This window comes from Ovis canadensis, chromosome 11 (genome assembly GCF_042477335.2).
Source record: "Ovis canadensis isolate MfBH-ARS-UI-01 breed Bighorn chromosome 11, ARS-UI_OviCan_v2, whole genome shotgun sequence".
NCBI classification, from domain to species: domain Eukaryota; kingdom Metazoa; phylum Chordata; class Mammalia; order Artiodactyla; family Bovidae; genus Ovis; species Ovis canadensis.
Genome location: NC_091255.1, coordinates 51,021,495 through 51,040,111, shown reverse-complemented (window position 1 = coordinate 51,040,111; position 18,617 = coordinate 51,021,495). Strand labels below are relative to the sequence as shown.

General features: G+C 52.0%; 3 protein-coding genes and 1 non-coding gene across 7 annotated transcripts; 1 reads left to right on the top strand and 3 right to left on the bottom strand.

Moving 5' to 3' along the window:
* The first annotated feature begins 1,006 nt into the window (after positions 1-1,006).
* PSMC3IP (PSMC3 interacting protein) lies at positions 1,007-5,664 on the top strand. Its single transcript, XM_069541614.1, has 8 exons — positions 1,007-1,110; positions 1,196-1,296; positions 1,466-1,555; positions 3,619-3,730; positions 4,410-4,555; positions 4,669-4,722; positions 4,854-4,913; positions 4,994-5,664. The coding sequence occupies exons 1-8, from the start codon at positions 1,077-1,079 to the stop codon at positions 5,048-5,050; spliced, it is 654 nt and encodes a 217-aa protein (XP_069397715.1). The 5' UTR covers positions 1,007-1,076; the 3' UTR covers positions 5,051-5,664.
* TRNAE-UUC (transfer RNA glutamic acid (anticodon UUC)) lies at positions 2,041-2,113 on the bottom strand. The gene has a single exon. It is a non-coding gene; the product is annotated as a tRNA-Glu (tRNA).
* Positions 5,265-12,703, bottom strand: MLX (MAX dimerization protein MLX). Of its 4 annotated transcripts, none has more exons than XM_069541585.1 (8): positions 12,512-12,703; positions 12,066-12,102; positions 11,488-11,577; positions 11,113-11,219; positions 10,770-10,869; positions 10,447-10,546; positions 9,883-10,084; positions 5,265-6,398 (listed from the first exon to the last, which is right to left on the bottom strand). In XM_069541585.1, exons 1-8 carry the CDS (start codon positions 12,551-12,553, stop codon positions 6,342-6,344), a joined length of 735 nt encoding a protein of 244 aa, XP_069397686.1. In that variant the 5' UTR covers positions 12,554-12,703; the 3' UTR covers positions 5,265-6,341. The 4 variants fall into 4 exon arrangements, with proteins under 4 accessions (XP_069397686.1, XP_069397684.1, XP_069397687.1 ...); XM_069541583.1 differs by having other exon boundaries at positions 12,350-12,628; XM_069541586.1 differs by lacking the exon at positions 11,488-11,577 and having other exon boundaries at positions 12,512-12,657.
* Positions 12,704-13,320: 617 nt separating this feature from the next.
* Positions 13,321-17,470, bottom strand: COASY (Coenzyme A synthase). The gene is made up of 10 exons (XM_069603805.1): positions 17,302-17,470; positions 16,206-16,913; positions 15,416-15,630; positions 15,032-15,163; positions 14,716-14,905; positions 14,567-14,631; positions 14,296-14,380; positions 14,037-14,134; positions 13,806-13,952; positions 13,321-13,705 (listed from the first exon to the last, which is right to left on the bottom strand). Exons 2-10 carry the CDS (start codon positions 16,900-16,902, stop codon positions 13,646-13,648), a joined length of 1,689 nt encoding a protein of 562 aa, XP_069459906.1. The 5' UTR covers positions 16,903-16,913; positions 17,302-17,470; the 3' UTR covers positions 13,321-13,645.
* Positions 17,471-18,617: the final 1,147 nt, after the last annotated feature.

Sequence of the window (18,617 nt, the reverse complement as noted above, 5' to 3'; positions counted from 1 at the left end):
GTGTGTGAGGGACCCACTTGCCCATCCTTGGTTTTTTGTTTTGTGACGGCCAGAAAAATCACCATGGTAGGAGGCTACCCCCCATCTCCAGGAAAGCCCAGATAGAAGCATAACTGGCACTCCTGGCCAGCATCTAACCTGCAGTTCCAGCATTTCTAATTCTTAATACTGTCCGCTAAACGTGTGAAGAGAAGTACAGGTTTCAAAGGCTAATGAGATTTGAGGTAATAGAGGCTTTTAAAAGTAGCACCATGCCCCACTGGATTGTTTGAGCTGCAGCAACAGCTGCTCTTTGGCCTTCAGCTGACCTCAGAAACTAGAAATAACTTATTTTAAGGCTTTGTCCCACTGGCCACTGTGGGCAGGAATGGAAAGCACCTGTCAGGTGTTGCCGTAAGACTGTCTCTGCCAAAAGGAAACTTCTACAAGCTTTGTGGCTTACAATCAGCCCCCTCCCAATCATACCTTCAACGACAGCATGTGCTGAGCGCCCCCTGCGTGAGATGCTCGGTAACGGGCAAACAAACGCAGCATTATTCCTTGCAGGGCGCCTAAGCGTCGTTCTGTTAAGTCTTCACAACCCCCCACCACACGCAAGCACCTCTTGTTCCCGTTTTACAAAAGATAAAAACCGAGAAAAAGGCTTGGGCCGTGGGACGGGACACGCCTTTGGGTAACTGTGACCTTGAGCAAGTCACTTGCCCAGCGGGAGCTGATGCCGAGACTCCTTTCCGCTCAAATACTCAGTCCAGCTCAAGGTCACGAGTGCTCAGCGGCCGCTGGAACTGGGTCCCGAGACTCCAAGGCGTGATACCCTACAGCCGTGGTTCCGAAGGGAGGAAGGGAGAGGGTCGAAGCGCACACGCCACCTCTCCAGCAGAGGCCCAGGCCGCTGGGGCGGGAGCCGTACTCCCCAGAGCAGGCAGAGCTGAACTACGGTGCCCGGGAAGGGCCGCTCCGTTCCTCGCTGCCCCCAGCCAATCACACTTGAGACCCGCCCTGCCCTTTGCCGGAAGGAGCCGTTACCCCGAGCAACTACAACGTCCGGTTTTCGGAGTTTGGTGGCGGGAAAAGCCATGAGTAAGGGCCGGTCAGAAGCTGCCGCGGGAGGTAACAGCCGTGGGCGCTGGGAGACCGGGAGGAGGGTGGGTAGGGGTCGGTTGAAGGACCCGCTTCCTGCCTTGTCTCTCCGTAGCCTCCGGGATCCTGCTGAAGTACCTACAGGAGCAGAACCGGCCCTACAGTGCCCAGGACGTATTCGGGAACCTGCAGCGGGAACATGGGCTGGGCAAGACGGTGAGAACACTCTCTTGGGACCCTGGGACCCCCGGGGTTCTGCACCTCCAGGCTGCCGTTTTAGCCCAGGGCTTCCTAAGGCTTGTCGGGCGCTTCCCTCATCATTGGTGACATCCTTCCGGCTCCCAAAGTCCCTCTCCTGACTACTCCGCCTTCTCGCCTCTGTCAGGCGGTGGTGAAGGCGCTGGAGCAGCTGGCCCAACAAGGCAAAATCAAAGAGAAGATGTATGGCAAGCAGAAGATATACTTTGCGGACCAGGTGAGGGAAACAAATGTATGAGAGCCCGGCATTAGGTCAGTCAGCCCCTAGTATGAACTCTATTTGGGAGAATTGACGCATCTTGTGAAATTCACCCATCTTAGGCCATTTAAAGGGCCCCAGCCAACCTTTAGGACAAAGTGTGCTGTCATCCAGACTTCACTAGATTTCCAGACTTGAAATATGATTGATGACAGAAGATCCTGAATTGTTGCTATCGAGGTCCATTTATGGTGGAAGTTCTTATTCTCAGTCATCTACAATGAGAACCAGTCTGCCAAATTGTTTTCCTTCTGTTTGCGGCCCAGACCCCCTTCAGACCCATCAGAATCAATATTGCCAAAGTAGAATGCTTCATTTCTCCCCTAAACCGGCTCCTCTTGTGTTCTTCTCCCTAACGGAATAATTCTTCACCCAGGCCAGAGAGTGGGGAGTCATTCTTTTTGTTTTTGGTTGGCCTCACCACACAGCTTGTGGGATCTTCATTTCCCAACCAGGGATTGAACCTGAGCCCTCAGGGGTGAAAGCGCTGAGTCCTAACCACTGGACCACCAGGGAATTCCCTGGGAAATTATTCTTCCTTATTTTACACACCTAGTCAGCCATCGAGCCCAGGTGTTTCCCCTTTCTTGATTCCCTCCTCTCCTTTCCAGCTGCCATCACTGCTGTGGTTCAGGTGTCCATCAACTGCAATATCCTGATCACCTGGGCTCCTTACACATATCTTAAACATTGCAGCCAGAATAATCTGTGTACATGCAACTTTAGTCATGCCATTTCCCTACCAAAAATTCAAGTGCTCCTTAGAGCAGATAAAAGGCACTCAGAGACTTGGCTCCAGCCTTTCCTGTCCTGGTTATTTCTCCATCCATCAATACTAGCCCATTTAGATATATTTAACTCCTGTGGCCTTTGCTTGTTGTCCTTCCTCTGCCCCGGTTTTTGAGTCCCTTCTTCCTCTGCCAGCTAACTCTTACTCATCCATTAGGATTTCACTCAGGCATAACCTCTGGAAACCTTCCTTACTGCTCTGAACTAACTGCCTTCCTCAGGCACTTACCTCTTTGAGGCATCCTGTTTTAATTGTATTTCACTTGCCTCCATTACAAAACTGAAGCTCTTCTAAAGCAGACCCCATTTCTCATCCATCTTCCTTTACTCAGTACCCCTACAAGATTTAACATCCACTGTCACGGCTAATTTTCCTAAAGTAGGTATCATTATGTATTACTGCTATACTGAAGTTCCATAAAGAAGTTGGCAAATTTTTTTTCCTGTAAAGGGCCAGTTAATATTTTTATGCTTTGCAGACCTGGTGGTCTTTTGTTGCAGCTACACAACTGTCAGTGTCATTCAAGTCTGCCATTGTAGAGCAAAACCAGCCATACACGGTATGTAGATGAACGGGTATGGCTATGTTTCCATAAATTTTTTGTTTTCAAAAACATGCATCTGGCAGGATTTGGCCTGCAGGTTGTATTGCTGCTTTCTGCCTTAATGGTTTACTGCACTTGATTGTAGAGTCCAAACTGCTCAGGGTGGTATTCCAGTTCTTTCTATTTTTCTTCCCATCACCAACTGACAGGAGGCCACTGAGCCCCAGCACAGGCCTTTTCTAGCAGCTGCTCACATGGAAGGGGCGCCTCAGACTCACTGATGTCCTTATCTGAATACCTCCCACCATGCCTCTTGATTCTTACTACTGTGGAAGCCTGTAATTAGATATCAACCCCTTTAGAAGAATGTTTCTTTACTCCAGACTAGTGAATAGTTTTGCTAGTAAACTGCAAGATTATTTCTGTTCTATTAGTCAGGACCCCACACCTCAAAGCCTCTGAGGACGAATAGCAGGTTTCGACTTGTTCTTTCTTGTAGCTTTCTGAGGAAACAGGTTCTAGACTGAATGACTGCTCAGAAGTGCCCTCCCACTACCTTCCTGGACCCTCTGGAGGGTTGGGGAGCCCCAAATTTTCAAGTGTGTATGAACATTGCCTTCCCAGATGTGGGTTCCCCTCTTGTGCCTCCCATCAGCCTGCTTCTATTTTTCCTTTTGTCTCTGGCAGGACCAGTTTGACGTGGTCAGTGATGCTGACCTCCAAGGCCTGGATGCCAAAATCTTGGCTCTCACTGCTAAGGTGCAGAGCTTGCAGCAGACCTGCCGCCACATGGAGGCTGGTAGGACTGGCGGCCCCTGGAAGGTGCCCCTACTGTCAGGGTTGGTCCTGAGGTCAGGAATTACCGAGTGCAGTGGTATCTCGCAGCAGAGATCCCTTTGCTAGGCTGCCACAGGCATCATGGGCTTCCCTGGTGGCTCAGTGGTAAAAGAATCCACCATTCAATGCAGGAAATGGGGGTTTGATCCCTGGGTCAGGAAGATCCCCTGGAGAAGGAAATGGCACCCCACTCCAGTATTCTTGCCTGGCGAATCCCATGGACAGAGGAGCCTGGCAGGCTGCAGTCCACAGGGTCGCAAGAGTCAGACACGACTTAGCAAAATAGCAACATAGGCGTCACATTCAGCTTAATGTGTAACAACCAATGGCTTTTGAAGACAAATGGGCAAGACATTTATCTTCCCTACTCTGATATCAATACACAGTTCCCACACTCTTTATTCTGCCTATTTAATTGACTACAGCTAATAGTCTACTTGAACTTATACTCCCCAACTGTTTGTAGATTTAGGAGGAAAGAAAACTGGAATAAACTGGCAATTCTGTAAGCATTAGTCTTTCTTGAGGTTTCCAGAGTATAGGACCCATTCTCAACCTGGTATGGAGAGAGCCCAGAGCAAGGTGGAGGCCTGGTCTCCTACCTCAGGGTAGCCATTGACTTCAGGGAGGTGTGGTTTTAGAGCTGAAGGAGTTAACTAGTGCCCTGACCACACCGGAGATGCAGAAAGAGATCCAGGAGCTAAAGAAGGAATGTGCTGGCTACAGAGAAAGACTGAAGAACATCAAAGCAGCCACCAACCACGTGACTCCAGAAGAGAAAGAGCAGGTGGGCTGGGAGGGGGGTGGAGCAGGGAAGGCTGCCTCTGCAGGTTCAAAGTGAGGAGGAGGGTTGACCCCAGCAGCTGCTGTGGGCTCGAAGGAACCTGTTTCCCCGTCTAGGTGTACAAGGAGAGGCAGAGGTACCACAAGGAGTGGAGGCGGCGCAAGAGGATGGTAAGTGTAGGGGAGCTCTAGGAAGGCCCTGGACGACAGCAGCCCCTGGGGACACAGCTGCCTCATTTCAGGGGCCCGTCAGGCATGCCCAGTACTGGCATCTGAAAGGGGGTGGTCTTATTTCTTCTCAGGCAACAGAGCTGTCTGATGCCATCCTTGAAGGATACCCCAAGAGCAAGAAGCAGTTCTTTGTAAGTGGTGCTTGCCCTCCCTTGCTTCCCTGGGACTTTGATCCAAGGTGGTCTCATTCCCTTGTCTCGCTGCCCCACAGGAGGAAGTTGGGATAGAGACGGATGAGGATCACAACGTCAAGCTCCCAGATCCCTGAGAGGCTCCCCTGGCAGGACTGGGAACAGACGTCCTGGACTGGCTGCCGTGTTTAGGTCAGCTCTTTTGCTGTTCCTGGTGGTGCCCACCTTTGAACACATACCAGAGTACTGGGTGGAGGGAGGGAGTGCACGTGGCCCAGAGAGGATGGGCATGCTCATTTCATCAGCCACTTGTCAACTGCTTAAACTCAACACTTAGATGTGGAACAACACTAAAGGACAGCATTTGGCGATATTTATTGTAATATAATTTGATATAAAAATATTTCATTTCCTCTGGATAATCACACCTCCCAAATATCAAACCTGAGGAAGGCAAAAGGGAGCTTGGGGAACAAGGGCAGAGAGAGGCTGCCATACACAGCATTCAAGAAGCCCAGGGCCCTTCCCAGGATTCTCCTGGGCTCTACAAGTCAGAAGGTCTTCAAAGAATCTCCTCTACCCACCTTCACCCCACCCCAAGTCCTGGGAGAAATGTAGGAAGCACTGAGATGGTAGAGAGCCAGATACACTTGACAGAAAGGCTGCAAGTAGTCTGGAGGCCAGTTAATTTTCCAAAATTGTAACTTTAGCAAAATTGCATTGTTTAGAAAAATTAAAAACTTAATATGTAGTGTTGTGTCACACTTGACTTTGCTGTGCACTGCTACTGCCTGTGGGGACAGGGAAGGAGTGGGTGGGGAGGTTGCTGCCCTCTACCACCCAGAGCAGGGAGGCAGTGGAGTAGGGAGCAAGGGCAGGAACCTGGCAGCCCTGCCCTGAGTTGGCCAGAAAAAGCTCTGGCCTCACCTTGGACTGCCCAGGCAGCCCTAGCCTAGGCATGAGGCTGCCTTCCACCCCTCACGGCTGTGGGAGTACTTCCTCTTACTCCTTTCTTCCCATCCAACTACTGCCAAATGGCTGCACTGGCTCAGTGTTGCCAGAGACACTCAAACAGGCAAATAGTAGTTACCAAATATGAGCAGGAATTCAAGGCTTCAAAAGAGGGGAGAGGCCAGGAGCTCTTTAGGGTGCCAAGAGCAGACCTCTATCCTGAGGACTTCTATGGGAGGGGGAAAGACTAGGTAGGTTTGAGATCTATGGTCAAATAAATTAAAGCTTTCATAATACTCCCCCCACCAACCCAATGAAAGCGGGGGGACATGGAGGAAGCTGGGAAGCCAAACAGCGAGGAGAAAGCAGCTCACTGGTGTGCAGTGTCACAGTCCACTCTCATAAGGCCAGTGGCTCCATGGCCAAGTAGGAGACGCAAAGCCTCTTGCTGGCTATTCTGCAGGTTCCAAGAGTTGGTCAGTAAAGCTGGTTCTTCAGTTGGTGCAGGACGCCAATCACAATTTCCCGTAGGGTCTGGCGAGGGCAGCACAGAGAAAAAGAGACAACGGTCAGGAGGGCACAGGGCTGCTCAGGGACACCTGCCTGGGCCAGGCGTGCCTTTAGAGTGCCATTAAAAATAAAAGCCCCTGGAAAGCACTGATGGCTATAGTTTACTTTGCACCTGCCCCTAAAATAGGCTGAGATGCCTTGCTCTGTGATAAAGCAAATTCAGAAATGATTAATGATATACTTTAGGTGGGGGTATTTGAGGGTTCATTATAAAACTTGCAATGCTGCCGTATGTTCACAGCATTTTACAATAAAAATTTGGGACATGGCTTCAGCTGAAAGCATTTCTTCTAAAATCAGAAACAAAACATGGATGCCCAGTCTCACCATTTTTATTCAACACAGTCTTGGAACTCCTAGTTATACTGATTGGAGAAGAAATAAAAGGAGTCCAAATTGGGAAGGAAGAAATAAAACTGTTTGCAGATGACAAGATATTAAACATGGAAAGTTCTAAAGACGCCATCAGAAAACTACTGGAGCTCAACAATGAATTCAGTAAAGTTGTAGAGTACTATACTGGTGTATAGAAATCTCTTGCATTTCTGTAAACTGACAATGAAGGATCAAAGAGAAATGGTGGAAACAATCCCACTTACCATCACATCAAAAAGAATAAAATACCTAGGAATAAACCTACCTAAGGAGGCAAAGACCTGTACTCTCAGAACGATAAGATCCTGATGAAAGAAACTGAAGACAGAAAGACAACCTGTTGTTGGGTTGGAAGACTCAACATTGTTAAAATGACCGTACTACCCAAGGCAATCTAAAGACTCAGTGCAATCCCTATCAAAATGCTAACGGCATTTTTCACAGAACCAAAACAAATAACTTTAAATTTTGTATGGAAACACAAAAGACCCTGAATAACCAAAATAATCTTGAGAAAGAACAGGACTGGAGGAATCATATGACCTGACTTCAAACTATACTTACTACAAAAGCTACAGTGGTCAAGAGTGTGATACTGGCACAAAAACAGACAAAAATCAATGGAACAGGAGAGGCCAAAAATAAACCCACGCACTCACGGTCAGTTCATGTGCAACACAGGAGGCAAGAATATACACTGGAGACAAGACGGTCTGCTCGGAAAACTGGACAGCTACATGTAAAAGAATGAAAGTAAAACCTTCTCTAACACTATATACAAAAACTCAAAATAGATGAAAGACCTAAAGTAAGACTGGATACTATAAGACTCCCAGAGAAAAACACATGCAGAAGACTGACATAAATCACAGCAATATTTTATTAGATCCATCTCCTAAAGGAAATTAAATGGGACCTGGTTGAACTTAAAAGCTATTACACTGCAAAGGAAACCACTGACAAAAAGACAGCCTACTCAATGGGAGAAAATATTTGCAAATGATATGACTGGTAAGGGGTCAATATCCAACATATATAAACAGCTGATAACAACTCAGCATCAGAAAAACAACTAGGGAATTCCCTGGTGGTCCACTGGTTAGGACTTGGTGCTTTCACTGCTGTGGCCCGGGTTCAACCCCTGGTCAGAGAACTAAGATCCCACAAGCCACATGGTGTGGCCAAGAAATATCCCTGGAAAACAACCCAATTCAAAAATGGGCAAAGAACTGAATGGACATTTTTCCAAAGAGGAACTGCAGGTGTCCAACAGGGACATGAAAAACGCTGAATATCACTAATCATCAGAGAAATGTAAATCAAAACCACAATTATCTATCACCTCATACCTGTCAGAATGGCTATCATCAAAAAGAACACAAATAATAAATGGTGGTAAGGATGTGGAGAAAAGAGGAATCTTGCACACTGCTGGTAGGAATGTAAATTGGTGCAGCTACTGTGGAAAATCATAATGGAGATTTCTCAAAAAACTAAAAGAGCTACCAAATGGTCCGACACGTCCACCCTGAGGTATATGTTCGAAAAAAACCAAATATGTGCATGTATTCAAAAAAACAAAAACACTAATTCAGTGTGTGTGTTCAAAAAAACAAAAACACTAATTCAGTGTGTGTGTGTGAAAAAAAAAACAAATATGTGTGTATATTCGAAAAAACAACACTAATTCCGTGAGAGTGTGTGTGTGTGTGATGGAATACTACAGAAACACTAATTCAGTGTGTGAGTGTGTGTGTGTGGGTGGGTGGGTGTGTGTGGTAGAATACTACTCAGCCATAAAGAATGAAATAATCCACTTGCTGCAACATGGATGGACCTAGAGATGATCATACTAATAAGAAAGGAAGTCATAAAGACAAATACCATGTCTCACTTATATGTGGAATCTAAAGTACAACACAAAGTATCTATGAAACCAAGATACACAGAACAGACTTGTGGTTGAGAGGGCAGGGTGGGTAGGGAAGAGAAGGAATTTGGCATTAGCAGAGACAAACTTATACGTAGGATGGATAAACAATAAGGTCGCACTGTATAGCACAGGAAACTATTACTACCTGTGACAAACCATAGTAGAAAAGAATATGAAAAAGAATGACTATAACTGAGTCACTGCTTACGGCAGAGATTAACATTGTAAATCAACTATACTTCAGTAAAACTTAAAAATCAGAAAAGCCCCAGATGAATGAGTAAAAATGTGGTACACAAACACAATGGAATATTTCTCAGTTAAAAAGACAATGAAAATTTGCCTTTTCAGCAACATGTATGGACTGAGCATTATGCTAAGTGAAATGAGTCAGAGAAAGAGCAACACTATACGACTTCACTTATAAGTGGAATCTAAAAAATTACAATAAACTAGTGAACATAACAAGTAGACTCACAGTATGGTGGACAAACTAGTGGTTACCAGTCGGGAATGGGGGTTGGGGGGAACATCAGGGTGGGGGAATGGGAGGTACAAACGATTGGGGGTACTGTACATGAGGGATACAGCCAATATTTTGTGATAACTGGAAATGTAGAGTCGCTTTTTAAAATTATCTAGGAAAAAATGCTGGGAAACAAAAAAGAAATCTCAGATACAAGTCAAGCCTCAGTAAAAGCAACCAGACCTCAAAAGCAAAAGACTCAGTCAACCGTTAACACACTCTCTATTACAAATAATTAGAAACCCCAAGGAAAACTACTGTAGGGGGCCTAGGGGTTGGGGCCTTAAATCTTTTCCCAAAATCCCAAGGTAAGTGCTGCAAGTGATCCGGGCTCACTTGCTGGGCAGGCAGGCAGTGCCTGACGCACTGCTGTTACTTGCCACTATGTGAACTAAACAGAGGCCTTGCATGAGTGAGTACTCAGATCATTCTTGCAAAATGAAGCCTCCACAGGAATATCTGGGCTAGAAAGCAAAGAGGGAAACAGGAATACAAGTTGAAAAAATACCCTCAAGAAACCTAAAAGCTGCCACCCTGTCTCTGAACAAACCACAGCTTGGGTCACTTTGCCTGAGCAAAGCGCCCCTGACCCCGTGACTACTGACGCCCCGTACCTGAGGCTTACAGTGCTCCTCAATCCAGCTGAAGACACAGGCAGACAGCTCCTGGAAGCTCGCCACCGAGATGCAGGCATTGAAGGACTGGAAGAGGGAGTCCATGATGCCTTGAAACACGTTGAACTTGACCTGGTCCGAGACCTGGTCTTCCCCCTCATGGGGGTTGTCCTGGTGCGCCTTCACAATCTGCTCATAGTTCCTGAAAGCGAGCAGGCCAGGCCTGAGGGGCTGCAGCCGCTCTCCTGGCCCTGGAAGAGTAATAGCGCTTACCCTCCATGCTCCCCGGGGAAGGAGATTCCCAGCAAACTTGTGGGATGGATTCAACATCAGCCTCTAGGTCAGCAGTGACAGCCTACCCCCTCCAACCTTTCCTTCATTAAATCCCACAGGTGTTTCCAGAGTATTATTTGCTAGTTGGGATTAAGTGGTACCTACCACACAAGGGAGTAAGAGTATCATCTGATGTGGCCTTTGAAGAAGGGCAGGGTGTGAACTGAAGAGGCCTCAGAGTCCCCTCAGAACCAGATGCCCCGGTTCCCCCAACCCAACACCCCCCCTTACACTTTCATGATCTTTAGGGCCATGACATCCTTGCGGAGCGTGGATACCTCCTCTTCCTGTTTTTTCTTCTCCTTGTGCAAAAACTGGATGTAGTCAATGGCTGGAGTGGGGGCCGGACAAGGGGGTGGGCAGAGAGGACGTCTCAACAGAAGGACGAGGCTTCTGTTCTTCTGATTTTGACTCCCCTTCCCTCCAGACCCCACCTTCCCGCCCCCCACCTCGTTACAACCATCCCACCGGGGCCAGGCCAAAAGCAGCTCTGAGGCTCCAGCCTTCTCACAGCCCCCTTGGCTCCAAGCCCTCCAGCGCTCTCCGGGCCGTACTCTTCTGCAGCACGATGGCTTTGCTGAGCTTCTGAGAGCCAATGGAGAAGTCCTGCTGCTGGCAGGTGGGGACAATGGTCTGTAGATCATCATAGCCTCTCTGTGGAGAGAGCAGGGGAAACGGGTGCCTTTATGAGGGGCCAAGACAAGTGGGCACGCAGCTTTTCTTCCACGATACCACGTTCCATGCTCGCTCACTCAGAGGGGTAGAAAGCGGGGAGAAGTTCGCGTCCAGGGCCTAGACTAGCTACCCCCAAGCTTGCTTGGGACTGTCTGACGGGGCCAGGACAGAGCGGATCTGAAGTGTGCAGGCGCTCTCTGAGGTGCGGGCCTCCCCAATCACCTTGATGGCGTCCCTCCTCTTCTGCTCGGCCTGAGTGTGTGCTCGCCGCCGCCGGTCCTTGTAGGACTCCTTGTAGGATTCCTGGTGGTAATCGCTGTCCTCGTCATCTACGCTCAGGGTTGGGGGCAGGAAGAGGTCATTCTGGTGCCCAGTGGGGCCCAGCTAGCCCACTTTCCCCAGCTGGGAAGAACCTGGTGCCCAGAGATGGCGGATGGATACGAGAACCTAATACCCTAGATGACGTGAGAATGAAACCCTGTGTCTAGAACTAGGGTTCCAGCGCCCCCATGTGGAAGGCAGGAGCTGTCCTGTCTAAGAAAAAGACTAAAATGAAGGCACATCTGGTTCCCCGGGTGGGGGGATGTTGCCGCCTACCTGTGTTGGGGACAGAAGAGGCACTGGTGGAACCGATGCTATTAGCTCTGGACACTACACTCCCCTTGCGGGTGCTTTCTACAAAAAGCCCTGGAAAAAGAGAGGCTCCAATCACTAAGGAATAGAATAGGGGGAGGGGCTCTGCTAGGCTCTCAGACAACTGTGGGCCCAATGGCTTCCTGAGCCCTAAATGCTGACCTCTCTCCTTCAACCCCAAAGCCAGCCATCCTGGGCCACCCACTTCCTGTCGTGCCATGCCGCAGGGCTCCCGTCCCTAGTCTACACTGCTCCACAGGCCTGCACGGATACCTCCTGGCTCACAAAGCGGCATCTGGGCGTGATGATGGAGAGTGACCGGCTGGCCCTGTTTCCATCACTTCCCTGCTCCAGGGCAGAGGGAACTAAGTGTCACCCTTGATGCTTCCTGCCCCTGTCCTCCAGAGCCTCCCTCGCTGCTCAGGCCCGCTCAGCTTAGGGACGGTGGGCTGTGCTCAGGTGTGGCTGCCAAGGCCTCGCGAATCCATCGGGCTGAAGTGCAGTGTCCCTCCAGAAGTGAAGAGGGTGGGAGAGGCACTCACCAGGGTCCAGACTGTTGTCGCTGTAGGCATACTCCACCTGCGGCACCGAACAAGGGAGAAGCCCGTCAGGCCTCCTCCGCCCCTGCACGCGTGTACACACACACAGACACACATACGTACACACTTGGGGTGCGCGGGCAGTCGCAGGACTCCCCCCAAGCCAAGAGCGGCTAGGCCGCGGGAGCGCCGCCCTTCGGCAGGACCCCGTCCGCCCACTCCACGCCCCCAGCCCTCCAGTCCCGTCCCTTCACAACCGCGCACACACGCCTCAGTTGTCTTCCCACCTTGGCACACACAGGGTGAGAGATGTCTTCTCTGCAGCCCCAGGGCCCGAGGAGCGGGGGTAGCTCTGGGGACTGCAGGGAGTCCCCTAGTCTTCCAGACCCCCTACGTGCTCGAGCCCGACCCGCCCTCCCCTCGCCGGCGTGCGCGCCCACGGGGCTTGCCTTGACCCAGGGGTCCTCCGGAGAGGCTCCCGGTTCCGTCATGTCCGACCCACCGAACCGGAAACCTGCCTGCAGGCGGGCCCCGGGCCTGGAGGAAGAGGCGAGGCGCGCTCACGTGACCCAAACCCACCAACCCGCAGCCCAGTGGCGGGGGCGGGGCGGCTGCGCATGCGTGCACCGGAGGACAACCCCCACTCCCGGCTGCAGCCTAGCCTAGGTGGTGCCCCGCCTGCTGTCGGAGCTGACACTGGTGGCCTCGGGGCCACCTTCCTTGCTAGTCCCTGCTCTTGCTCAGCGTAGATGTTCCAGCCGCCGCGACATGAAGCACATTCCGTGAAACAGGGTCCCTTTAAGAGGCTTGTCAGCATAATATCGCAGCGCAGGCGCACCGCCGTGCCCAGCGGGCTCCCGGGACCGAACGAGTTTCCCGGACCTGCACTTATGGCCACCTCTTCCGACCCTGCCGGATGCAACCTCTGTGAGGCCAGAGGCTCGAGTAGCTTGTTGAAGGAAGCTCTTCCAATACCCAGCCCAGAGTCTGGCAGGATACTTGTGGAATTAAGAAAGAGCCTGTTAGCCAAATTACGCTACTTTGTAAGCTAAGGAAACTGAGGTGCCAGGAAAGTCCAGAACTTATCCAGAAGTGCACAGCTAGCCAGTGACAGGACCAATGATGGCCTTAGTCTGGCTATCTTCAGAAGCCACATTCTTAACCACTGCACTTCTGGCTTCCAGCTCAGGCCTGGGCCTTGCACTTGGGGCTCAAGGGTCACAAAGATACCCAGAGTCATTGAAGCAGGAAGCAGATACCATGGCAACATTCACCTTTAATTCTGTTACAAGTTCCAGTGTTTGCCCTGGCCCCAGCCCAGCATGGGTACCAAAGACCTGTGGACAAGAGCGGGACTAGAACAACACCAGGGGCCTGCACCCGCATAAGCTGCATCCTCAGTGTTGGCCAAACACCGGCAAGCTGGGTAGGCTTCCTGTGTCCAGCGGGCCCAGCCCTGCCCTGCCCAGCTTAGCTTAGAGCCCTCTAGGCCCGGGCTAGAGTGAGCTTCAAGGTTCCACCCCTCCTCACAGCTGGATCTCCTCAGCTCCAGGGGACACTTTGACCCCACAGAGAATTGTCAGTCATGGGCCTGATGGTGCTTCGGAGATGCGCTTCTGCAGGAGGGCCCAGGCTTTCTCCACCTTGGGACGGGCCAGAATGTCAGGAAGAAAACAGGGACAGGGTCAGATGGGTATTCACTGAGACTCCCTCCCACAACCCAGCCTTTTCCTGGGCACCAACCTGGCGCTGGGTGACATGCGGCTCCCACATGGTGCTCAGCACCACATGGCTCTGATCCACAAGCTGCTGCCCACTCATCTGGCTCTGCAGCCTGCTCTGAGCCGCAGCCTCACTCAGGCCATCCCTCTCCACGATGCGTCGTATGGCCTGGGCAGACAGGGCATTCGTCAGCCCACTGGTTCTGGGCAGGAACCGGGCTACAGTGATGGAGTAGGGGTGGGATCCAGATACCTCGGTCTCAGGGATGACAACCGTCCACACCTCATGCACCATGTTCTGCCAGCCGGCTTCAAGCAGCATGGCGGCATCAATCACGCACACACGCTTTCCTGTGGGGAGACCCCAGTCACTGCCAGCAGCACCCCACCACTTGCTACCAGTCATAGAGCCAAGAAAATGTAGTCCCAGGGAAAGTGGATGGTCTGATTTAGGGTGGGGGAGCTCTGGGGGGAGAATCTTCTCCACTTGTTTCCCTGGGCTGCTCACTCACCCTCAGCCATAGCCTGATCCATCTCCTCTCTGGCCAGCTTTGCGATAACTGGCCACATAATGTCCGTGAGTATCTTCAGCTGCTTCTAAGGAAGGGAATGGAAGGGGTGGACCAAGTTCACCTTCCCCCAGAGATGGAGCCAGCCCGAGGGAGCAGGTGGTGGGAACAGGTGATAGAGACTAGCATTTGAGGCCAGAACAGGGAGGTTCACTGGGTCCCCACCTCCGGGTCTGGCAGTAGCTGCAGAGCCCTTGGAGAGGTGTGTGTTTACCTTGTTCCCAAACACCCGGCTGCCTAGGACCTTCCTGTTGATAATGCCATCTTTATGGAGAATATCTGGACGACAGAGACGGAGAACTGGGCAAGGAGGCCAGGCCACCTCCTTGCTTCAGGCCACCTCCAGTCCTCCCCACGTATTACCTGTTCCAAAGGCTTCCACCACCGGCTGGTAGGCAGGACCGCCCGGGGCATAGGCCCGATGACCCAGGTGGTCACTGTCAATGATATACGCCCCCAGGCCCTTCAGCCGCTGAGCTACTGAGCTCTTCCCAGAGCCGCTGATGCCCGTCAGCCCAATCACGTAGAAACCTGGGGGAAGCTCTGGCCTCTTCTACAGGTACAAGAGAGAACCCCAGTTACTAGGGTCCCCAAACTCAGGATGGAGGCTGAACCGTTCAGTCTTTCCTCTCCAGCAATCCCAGCCCACCCACATGGGGGTGGAGGGGTGGGGGCTTACATATGGAGGCCGGAGCAGGTTTCCCAGCATTTGTTGCCGGAAGCTGGAGGAGCTGACTTTGTCCTCCTCGTTCTCCTTGTGGTTCAGGTCCTTCAGCAGCTGGATCTGGTACAAAGTGAGCTCTTCCAGGTCCTGAAGCAAAGGAAGAGTGAGGAGAGAGAAGGAGGGGTGAGAATGGACAAGGACAAATCTATCACCTCTTCCCCTGCCTACCCCAGAGGTGGAGCTTGCCTCAGAGGGCAAGGTGGGAACCAGTTCCTCCTTGCTTCTTCCCACCACCTTCAGCCCTCTCTTCCCTCCTCTGGGGTCACGGTACTTCCAACAGCCCCCAGTGGCCTTCCCCATCCCCCTCCACTCCCTCTGCCAGTTGCCCTCAGGGGTTACATTCTCAAGGCGGAAGCGGTTGACGGCCATCCCCCCACGATAGGTCTCCTCGCTGACCACCAGGAACTCCAGAGAGGGGTCAGAGCCAGCGGGCCCATAGGGGTCGAGCAGGGGGATGATATCAAATGTCAAGGAGGGCTTGATGTCCACCAGGAACTCACTCAGATGTTCCACGCGTTCTGTGTAGGGCTGGAGCAGCTCAGGGAGCAACTTGCCTGGGGAAGGAGCCCAGAAGAACAGTGAGATCTTCTTACCGGGGAGGACGAGGGTGGGCCAGTTTGGGGAAGAGTGTCCCTAAGCATCCTATCTCCAGAGGGGAGGTGGGGGCAGGACGAAGGGGCCTATGAGGAGGAGGCAGCAGGCCAGCACAGTACCGCTGCAAGGGCTGGCACATGTGCAGAGAACTGGCAGTGCCAGGAGGTGTCAGATTAAGAATTCCAAGAGTGAGAGAATTTCGAGAGCCTCCTCTTACTGCCCCTGGCACTGCTACCTGTAACTTGCTCATGCATTTATTCCCAGGGGCTCACACTTAAGGATTCGTCACCTGGAGAACTTGTTTAAAGGTGCAGATTCTTTGGCTCCACATTTGGGGGATCCTGGTTGAGTGGTGTCTAGTCCACACACCAAAAAATCTGCATTTATTCAGTTAACATATCCCCTTAGTGCGAACTGAGCCCCAGGCACTGTGACATTTAGGAGGGGTGGGAAGTACTGGATGGCGCCCCTTCCTCAGTCTTGGCCTGCGAGGGGAGGGTAAGGTCGCCCCGCTCCGGAGTCTCTTGTCACTCACTCTTCAGCAGCTCTTTGTCTGCCACTCCCACCACAAGCTGCTCCCGAGCCAGGATGCAGGCGACACTGAGCAACACCTTGTGGGCATTGTGCAGGCGGTCAAAGGTGCCGCCCACAGCCCCCCGCCGGTGGCCACGCACCGGCTGCTTTGCAGACCTGGCCACAGGGGAGGTTGGCCTGATGGTGGAGGGTAGGTGGACGCCCAGGGACCCCACGGGGGGCTCTGCAGGCCCATAATCTGGGTACAGCAGCACTGAAGACAGCTGCGGACAACAGCTGTAACAGCTGGTGGCGTAGCGCTCGAGCTGCTGCTTGGCCGGGTTGTACTGGCTTCCATCCAGGGTCTGGAAGTCAGTCAGGACCACTTCCGGCGGGTGGGCCAGGTTCTGGACTGAGGTGGGTAGGGGAGGGAGACAGCTCTTGGTTCGGATATTTGTCAGCAGAATTCTGACGTCCAGGTGCCTGTGGACATCGGCGCCTGCGTAGAGGTGAGTGATGAAATCGATAACTTCAAATGTGGCCTGCACGGGGCTGGACTGGGGTTGAGCCGAGCCGCCCAGGCTCATGCCCGGCTGCAGGTGTACATAGAGCGTGTGATTCACCAGCCGGGCTGCCGAGGACAGGATGGGGGCCAGGCGAGGGGCCAGGGAAGTCAGCGGCGTTGTCAGCACCAGGAGGCCCGACCGGAATACGGCCATCCTTCTCAGGCCTGCGGACAGTCGGGGAGACGAGGCAAGGGTGAATGGGTGGTATGTGTTTGAGGCCGAAAACTGTAGGGGGACTTGGACGCAAGAGAGGGGCACCTGGAGCAGGGACGGGTTCTCAGTGCCTATCGAGAGGAACCTGGGGAAGGGGACAGGGCTTGGTAAATGGCGCCTCCGGGCTGTGTTCTAATCTCGGTTTTATCATCTCTCAGAGCGGTGAGTTCGCTGAATTGAATCAAAATCCTAGGGTGGGGAGAGGAACTGGGCAGAAGCCCCTGCGTCGTAAGACTGGGGATCCAGAAATCCCGGGCGTTCTTGCTGAGCTGCACCAGCATCTTCAAGGAATCGGAGGGGGGGACTAAAAGAGGACACTCAAGCTCGGGTCCTACTTACTGAGACCTCCGGGCTTTGGTTCCGCTTGCACTACCGCGGAGGCTTCCCCAACCACGACCCGTTAACACAAGTTCCGGAGCTGTGACTCGAAACTACGGAACCTAAGAAAGGCCAAAAATCTCAGCGTTGGTTCGGCGAGGGATTCTCGCGAGATTTTTCATTTGAAGGCGGGCGGGGCGGGGGAGGGGCGCTTGCGGTTGCAAAGGGGCGGAGCTCTGAGGCGTGGGAGGTGCGTGAAAACTTGTTTGCAAAACCCAACCTCGCGGAAACTAGGCGGAGTGGGGCAAAGCGGGTGGAGAAGGAAACAGCAACGCACTCCAGTATTCTTACTTGAAAAGTCCCATGGACAGAGGAGCCTGCCGGGCTGCACTCCATGGGGTCGCAAAGAGTCGGACACAACTGAAGAGACTTGGCACGCACGCTGGGCAAGGCGGGCTTGAAAGCCTGCTTAACGGGTGCCCTTCAGACTCTCAGAGAAGAGACTGGCTTCAGCCAGGTCACTCGGGAGACAACGGCAAAGGCGGAGCTAACACCTGGCTTTCCTGCTTAATAAATCGCGGGGACAGAGGTGGAGGGATGTGTCATAGGGTAGCATTTAAGTTAGGGCTCGGCGTCCCCAGAGCCCTCCTGACGCCCTCCCAATCTAAGGATCTGGTCACGGAACAGTTCTGTCCAAGTCCCCATTTCACAGATGGAAACATTGAGGCCCTGTATGTTCCAGGGACATCTAGGGAGGTAAGGACAGAGGCCATGTGTCGTGGCTCCCGTGCAGTGCTCTCCACATCACCCAGAACCAGTGATATGACAGTTTCCCCAAGAGAGGAGGAAGAAGAGGAGAGCTCTGCATATGAGCTCAGTAGAGCTGCCAGAGAATGGTCCCTGTGGGCGGAAGAAAAGGCAGCGGGGCTAGGGGAGGAGACTCAGTGGCGAGAATTTACCATGAGGCTAAAAAGTTGGCTTAAAGCTCAACATTCAGAAAACAAAGATCATGGCATCTGGTCCCATCACTTCATGGGAAACAGATGGGGAAACAGTGGAAACAGTGTCAGACTTTATTTGGGGGGACTCCAAAATCACTGCAGATGGTGATTGCAGCCATGAAATTAAAAGACACTGACTCCTTGGAAGGAAAGTTACGACCAACCTAGATAGCATATTTAAAAGCAGAGACACTACTTTGCCAACAAAGGTCCGTCTAGTCAAGGCTATGGTTTTTCCAGTAGTCATGTATGGATGTGAGAGTTGGACTGTGAAGAAAGCTGAGCACCGAAGAATTGATGCTTTTGAACTGTGGTGTTGGAGAAGACTCTTGAGAG

What these genes read in the sequence shown, in the direction of transcription:
- PSMC3IP (XM_069541614.1), top strand. Translation starts at nt 1,077, where the DNA reads ATGAGTAAGGGCCGGTCAGAAGCTGCCGCGGGAG. An exon ending in CTCCAGAAGAGAAAGAGCAG is followed by an intron (nt 4,556 to 4,668) that starts GTGGGCTGGGAG and finishes TTCCCCGTCTAG; the next exon opens with GTGTACAAGGAGAGGCAGAG. An exon ending in AGAGCAAGAAGCAGTTCTTT is followed by an intron (nt 4,914 to 4,993) that starts GTAAGTGGTGCT and finishes GCTGCCCCACAG; the next exon opens with GAGGAAGTTGGGATAGAGAC.
- COASY (XM_069603805.1), bottom strand. Translation starts at nt 16,902, where the DNA reads ATGGCCGTATTCCGGTCGGGCCTCCTGGTGCTGACAACGCCGCTGACT. An exon ending in ACCGCTTCCGCCTTGAGAAT is followed by an intron (nt 15,164 to 15,415) that starts GTAACCCCTGAG and finishes CCTTTGCTTCAG; the next exon opens with GACCTGGAAGAGCTCACTTT. An exon ending in GCCGGGTGTTTGGGAACAAG is followed by an intron (nt 14,381 to 14,566) that starts GTAAACACACAC and finishes TCCCTTCCTTAG; the next exon opens with AAGCAGCTGAAGATACTCAC.
- MLX (XM_069541583.1), bottom strand. Translation starts at nt 12,553, where the DNA reads ATGACGGAACCGGGAGCCTCTCCGGAGGACCCCTGGGTCAAGGCAAGC. An exon ending in CTCACCCTGTGTGTGCCAAG is followed by an intron (nt 12,103 to 12,349) that starts GTGGGAAGACAA and finishes TCGGTGCCGCAG; the next exon opens with GTGGAGTATGCCTACAGCGA. An exon ending in AGAGGAGGGACGCCATCAAG is followed by an intron (nt 10,870 to 11,112) that starts GTGATTGGGGAG and finishes CTCTCTCCACAG; the next exon opens with AGAGGCTATGATGATCTACA.